This window comes from Salmo salar, chromosome 02, assembly GCF_965601325.2.
Source record: "Salmo salar chromosome 02, fSalSal1, whole genome shotgun sequence".
Taxonomy (NCBI): Eukaryota; Metazoa; Chordata; class Actinopteri; order Salmoniformes; family Salmonidae; genus Salmo; species Salmo salar.
The window spans coordinates 33,280,576-33,287,042 of NC_138292.1; the positions used below are offsets into that span (position 1 = coordinate 33,280,576).

Genomic DNA, 6,467 nt, shown 5'->3' on the forward strand with positions numbered 1-6,467 from the left:
GATAGCTGTAGCTATAAAGTGAAACCCTTAGAAACTGCTGGATCAGTGCAAACCTTAGCAATATGTGTGTGTATCCTCTTCACTTCCACGTCTTCTAAATGACTTTGTATTGAATTAATAAACTGCACCCTTTTTTGAGCATTTACAGCCTTCTGCTTCTACCTTTTAGTGCATCACCCTGCACAGTGATACATGAAAATGTGTCTGAACAAATCAGATTAGCAAGGTGCTCTCTTGAAGCAGACACTGCTGCATTCATTTGTCTGTGTTTCCAAGCCTGCTGACATGAAATCCAAAGCTTTCTCATACCATAACAATCTATCACATGCATCTGTCTCTGGCCACCTGCCATTCCTGAATAAAACAGCACTGCATATCTATTGGAACACCAAGGTGGGGGAATGTACAGTATATATTTTGTGTACTATAAGTATATATATATATCGAAACTCAGGAGAGAATGTGCTCACTGTACATATACGAGCTTTGATTCTTGTCAGCTTTGATTACTGGTCAGCAAATAGTGGTCAGAAAATAGAAAATTAAGGTCAGAAAATATCAGTTGTTATGTGTATTGACTGAGCATGGCATATTGCTGATGACTTTGTGTGTGCTGCTTCAACTTTCAGCACTACGCCACCTATTGGTGTGAAATAAGTATTATCATGCGGCATCTGGTGAACTAGTACAGCCTCTAGTAGGAAAACGGTTTGTGTAGCATAGAAAATAAAACTACCTGGTTTACAAATTAGCTGCCATTTATTCTTTCAGAATGTCAAGTTAAGTAAAATCCTCTTTCATAACAAACTTAACAGAGAACATTGGGATATTACATGGATATAAAAGTTTTACAAAACATAACTTTTTAAAACTACATATAAACTACATAAAACAACATAACATTAAAATTGGTGTGTTAAACACCTTCATTTTATATCTTCAAAGTTCTTTAACATTTCTATAATTGGATAAAAACCCTCTAAGAAATGATACTATAATTGGTGAAACGGAGAAAAGATGTCGGCTTATGAAGAATGACATACTTCTCTCTCCATAACACCACCACACTTAAGAGCCATTTAAAACTATTGCAGGTTTGAACTGTGCAACCTGCTTCTTCTGCTGAAATGATTTTTGAAGTCAGGAACTGACTGAATCCTGGGTTATTTTGAAGATTCATGTGTTGAGTTAAGATCATTTCAGGCCATGTATACAAGATGGACCTTACAGCACATTCTCTCAGCTTTGGAGTGTCTCTCAGTTCTGGAGTGTCACATATATTTTCCCAGGACTCTTGGGTCCTAGGCATGCACAATCGTTGTTGTTTTTCAAAGTATCAGTAAATGGCCTCATCCATGTTGTCATCACTGTCCCCTCCGAACTCCTCTCCATTGTCAAAGTACGACATGATATAGTCGGTCTCCTGAGGGAACACAATCAGAGTGGGAAAAAATGCTACGTATGAGCTCATTCCGACCTTATGAAATGTGTATGCAACGCTAACTTTCTGTTAAATCATGCATTGGTGTCACTGGAAAATGTATCAGGGAAATTGTCTCCTGTAAGGATATTCTCTCACTGAGGTTGTGGGGGGCATGGGACCAAATTAAAAAAAGTAAGAAAGAGCTTGGATGTATAACAGTTTTGCGTCCGTCCCTCTCCTTGCCCTAACCTGGGACCATCTGAACAAATCGACAACTGACACCCAGGAAGCATCGTTACCTGTCACTGCGGAGCAATGGAAACAACTACTTCAGGTCTCAGAGTGGGTGACGTCACCGATTGAACGCTACTAGCGCACACCGCTTACTAGCTAGCAATTTAACATCGTCTACAGATGTTTACCTCTTCAAACTCTTCTTCATCATACTCCTCCTCCCCATCTTGCTGCTCTTCCTCCTGCTTCTTCTTCTCCCCTTCCTCTTCATCTGAGGTCACTTCCTCCTCTAATGTCTGAAATATGACACAAATGAATACAAAATAAACTAAAAGAAAAGGAACATTGATAGTAAAATAACACACCAGGCTTACATTAAGTTTGAGGTTTAACAGCAAGAAACATTTCCCTTCATCTAGTGTGCTGAGATTGAGTTGTGTTACATGCCTATAGATGTGATAAAGAGGTCAATAGAATGCAGACTATGGAGTTAATGTCTGATGTACTGGCTGAGTACCTACTATTCCCACCTCTAGTTTATGGATGATCTCCTCTTTGTCCACCTGGGTCTTTTTGCTGGGTTTGGGGTCCACAGGTGTCTCCACACTAAGAGAGGTGTCTGTAACAGACGAAAAGGGACAAAAGCCAATCATTAGTGAAAACCAACTCCCCCTATCTATTCCCCCTCCTCTCCTTTCATTTAAAAGGCCATTCAACCAAAAGCTATATTTTTCCCATAACAGAAAAGGGCAGATCATTTATGTATAAGTCAGGCAGTATTGTCATTGTCAGTAACCAGCAGTATCTTATCCTTCTGTTCAAAGCAGAAGGGCAAATTGATGCATTCATGTCTCTAGGGAGACACAGTGTTCTTCTGAAGACACCTCTCTCTTCAGCATTCCGCCCAGCTAATAGGAAGGAAAAAATCATGTGGAAGCAATATGCTATGAAAGAGACTGGTAATTCGCCAGCAACGTACATGTCAACAAGTCCTGCAGGAAGAAAACTAAACAGAACTGCAAAACGAATGGATTTGTTTTGAAAAATGTATTACAATAGCCTTCTGTGATCAAATTGTGGGTGGGTTTTCATAGTGAATCTGTATTACTCACAAAAAATGTCCAGTCAGTCAATGTGAGGTATAAAACAACAGTGTACCATCCACTTACTCTCTTTTAGGGGCTTCTTGACACGAATTCGAAGCTCTTTGGGTAGCCTTTTCCAGTCTGATGTTAAAAAACAAAAATAAAACAAAATCAAATCAATCAGTAGACACACAGGTGCTACAATACTGTTTTTACACAGCAATTACCTTGTCAAAATGATGGAGTGTTGGTTCACATCCGGTTTTCCCAATCAGCCTCTATTCAGCAGACTAATTGTGAGCGACAGCTCAATTTCTCCCATTTGACACAATTTGGGTCACCTGACAGTTTCAATCAGGACCGTTCACACTCCATTGTGGCTGACATCTCTGGGGCAGCGTAGCGAGTGATTTCAGACTGCTTCAGGATTAGATCCTTGATTCTATTAACCCCTGTTTAACAGTGTTATGCTGGTAATCAGATCGTACAATGCACTCCTTCCAATACATGTTCCGTAGTTTCTATCACCTTTCAGTTACATTTTTTGAACTGGAGGTATGATGCAGCTGACCCACCTGGATTCCACTCAATGGTGTTGTCTGACGGCTCACTGTTCTGATATTTATCAGAATACCGCTCCACATCTGGAAGTCAGACAAGAAGCTCATTCATTTCTTAAACATGGTACAAGAACAAACATGTCTTTGAAAAGAAAGCCTCTGTGTATTATCACATCTGCCTCGTTTGCTGCTCCCAAATGTTCTTATCGAAGCATAATTGAATGCCTGATCGAATAATTGAACAATATTTCCACCCCTGATTTAGGTAATGTCAGCCAAACCTTGTATCACCTAAAACCTTGTATCATTTTAATAAAATAACACCATCGGGAGCTGCTGACAGTGACAAGACATTGACTGTCTAATTTGTGCTACGTTTGGATGAGCGTAATTACTATTTTCATCGCTAACACACAGAAATGGTGTGTTCCCAGGCTTAGGTACCTTTCTTGGAGACGGCTGGACGGACATAAAATGGTAGGGTCTTCATGTTTCCCCTGAACTCCTGCTTCAGTGCCAACATGTACTCTGCTTCCTCTCCCATCACCAAGGGGACAGGCTTGTGTTCCATGGGCTACATGTGCACAAAAAACATCATACATATTAGTCTAGTCCTTAAAACAACAACAAAAGGCTTCATCGCTCCCAACCAAACACATCTTACGGCCTCAATACATTTAAACATAAAAATGTGTCAGCCCTGGATGTTGCTTAGACAAATAGAAAACTCTGGGAAAAGACTATGAATAGCCTCTAAATAAAGCCAATTTTTGACAACAATGAGGTGCATCCAAAATGAAGAGAGACAGTTACAGGGTCAGTCACATCACCCCATACTCACAGGGAACAGAGGTGTAGGCTGGAGAATTGAAGGGGGCAGGTTCTCCCCTTTCCCAATCCCGACTGCCTCGATACTGAAGCTCATGTACCCCTTGCCGCGACCTCGGCCCAAGCCAGCCATGGAGCGAGCACACAGTGGGGGGGGGGGGGGTGCACAGGTAAATCTGTCAAAGGAGGAAGAATGCAATGGGCAATGAGTAATAGCACTTCTATTTTCCCAAACTATTTGTGTAAAGCTATATAAGCTTACTTTTACTCCTGGCCCATATACAGTGGATATAAAAAGTCTACACACCCCTGTTAAAATGCCAGGTTTTTGTGATGTAAAAGAATGAGACAAAGATAAATCATGTCAGAACTTTTTCTACTGTTAATGTGACCTATAATGTGAACAATTCAATTGAAAAACAAACTGAAATCTTCGAGGGGGAAAAATGAAGAAAAAAAAACCTTACAATAACCTGGTTGCATAAGTGTGCTCTTATAACTGGGGATGTGGTTGTGTTCAGAATTAACCAATCACATTCAAACTCATGTTAAATAGAAGTCATTACACACCTGCCATCATTTAAAGTGACTCTGATTAATCACAAATAAAGTACAGATGTTCTAGTAGGATTTTCCTGACATTTTCTTAGTTGCATCTCAGAGCAAAAGACATGGTCCGCAGAGAGCTTCCAAAGCATCAGAGGGATCTCATTTTTGAAAGATATCAGTCAGGAGAAGGGTACAAAAGAATTTCCAAAGCATTACATATACCATGGAACACAGTGAAGACAGTCATCATCAAGTGGAGAAAATATGGCACCACAGAGACATTACCAAGAACTGGACGTCCCTCCAAAATGTATGAAAAGACGAGAAGAAAACTGGTCAGGGAGGCTTCCAAGAGGCCTACAGCAACATTAAAGGAACTGCAGGAATTTTTGGCAAGTACTGGCTGTGTGCTACATGTGACAACAATCTCCCGTATTCTTCATATGAATGGGCTATGGGGTAGGGTGGCAAGACAGAAGCCTTTTCTTACAATGAAAAACATCCAAGCCCGGCTGAAGTTTGCAAAAACAAACATCAAGTCCCCCAAAAGCACGTGGGAAAATGTGTTATGGTCTGATGAAACCAAGGTTGAACTTTTTGGCCATAATTCCAAAAGGTATGTTTGGCACAAAAACAACACTGCACATCACCCAAAGAACACCATACCCACAGTGAAGCATGGTGGTGGCAGCATCATGCTTTGGGGCTGTTTTTCTTCAGCTGGAACCGGGGCCTTAGTCAGGGTGGAGGGAATTATGAACAGTTCCAAATACCAGGCAATTTTGGCACAAAACCTTCAGGCGTCCGTTAGAAAGCTGAAGATGAAGAGGAAGTTCACCTTTCAGCACGACAACAACCCAAAGCACACATCTAAATCCACGAAAGCATGGCTTCACCAGAAGAAGATTAACGTTTTGGAATGGCCCAGCCAGAGCCCAGACCTGAATCCAATTGAACATCTCTGGGGTGATCTGAAGAGGGCTGTGCACAGGAGATGTCCTCGCAATCTGACAGATTTGGAGCACTTTTGCAAAGAAGAGTGGGCAAATATTGCCACATCAAGATGTGCCATGCTAATAGACTCCTACCCAAAAAGACTGAGTGCTGTAATAAAATCAAAAGGTGCTTCAACAAAGTATTAGTTTAAGGGTGTGCACACTTATGCAACCAGGTTATTGTGTTTTTTTTTCCCCCTCAAAGATTTCAGTTTGTTTTTCAATTGAATTGTTCACATTATAGGTCACATTAAAGGTGGAAAAAGTTCTGACATGATTTATCTTTGTCTCATTATTTTACATCACAAAAACCTTCCATTTTAACAGGGGTGTGTAGACTTTTTAAATCCACTGCATATCCACCTATATGATTGCTGTTCACTGTAACAATAACCCTAACCCTATTAGCTCTAGCTAACGAACAGTGAATAACAAAGGTCACATAGCCAGGGCTAAACAAGAACGGGTATAGTTACAACACAACAAAAGGACAACATCTTTGTGAAGGGGAGCAATGACTCACGCGTTAGGGAAAGAGGATACCTAGTTAGTTGTACAACTGAATGCATTCAACTGAAATGTGTCTTCCACATTTAACCCAACCCCTCTGAATCAGAGAGGTGTGAGGGGCGTTTAAAGGGACAATCTGTGACTGCTACATCCATTTCGGACTGTTAAATTAGTGATATACACTACCGTTCAAAAGTTTGGGGTCACTTAGAAATTGCCTTGTTTTTGAAAGAAATGGAATACTTACATAGGCGTACAGAGGCCCATTATCAGCAACTATCAC

The 6,467-nt window shown here is 40.7% G+C and overlaps 1 protein-coding gene across 3 annotated transcripts; it reads right to left on the minus strand.

Moving 5' to 3' along the window:
- Positions 1–840: 840 nt before the first annotated feature.
- LOC106580193 (DNA-directed RNA polymerase III subunit RPC7-like) lies at positions 841–4,287 on the minus strand. 3 transcript variants are annotated; one of them, XM_082969932.1, is made up of 8 exons: positions 4,144–4,287; positions 3,747–3,876; positions 3,318–3,386; positions 2,827–2,883; positions 2,542–2,543; positions 2,188–2,256; positions 1,846–1,953; positions 841–1,423 (listed from the first exon to the last, which is right to left on the minus strand). In XM_082969932.1, the coding sequence occupies exons 1-8, from the start codon at positions 4,261–4,263 to the stop codon at positions 1,337–1,339; spliced, it is 642 nt and encodes a 213-aa protein (XP_082826058.1). In that variant the 5' UTR covers positions 4,264–4,287; the 3' UTR covers positions 841–1,336. The 3 variants fall into 3 exon arrangements, with proteins under 3 accessions (XP_082826058.1, XP_082826054.1, XP_082826061.1); XM_082969928.1 differs by lacking the exon at positions 2,542–2,543 and adding an exon at positions 2,645–2,649; XM_082969935.1 differs by lacking the exons at positions 2,542–2,543; positions 3,318–3,386 and adding an exon at positions 2,645–2,649.
- Positions 4,288–6,467: the final 2,180 nt, after the last annotated feature.

Coding starts and splice junctions, on each gene's coding strand:
- LOC106580193 (XM_082969928.1), bottom strand. CDS start 4,263: ATGGCTGGCTTGGGCCGAGGTCGCGGCAAGGGGTACATGAGCTTCAGT. Junction 1,954..2,187: donor AGATCATCCATAAACTAGAG/GTGGGAATAGTA, acceptor GTCATATTTCAG/ACATTAGAGGAGGAAGTGAC. Junction 1,424..1,845: donor ATGAAGAAGAGTTTGAAGAG/GTAAACATCTGT, acceptor GTGTTCCCTCAG/GAGACCGACTATATCATGTC.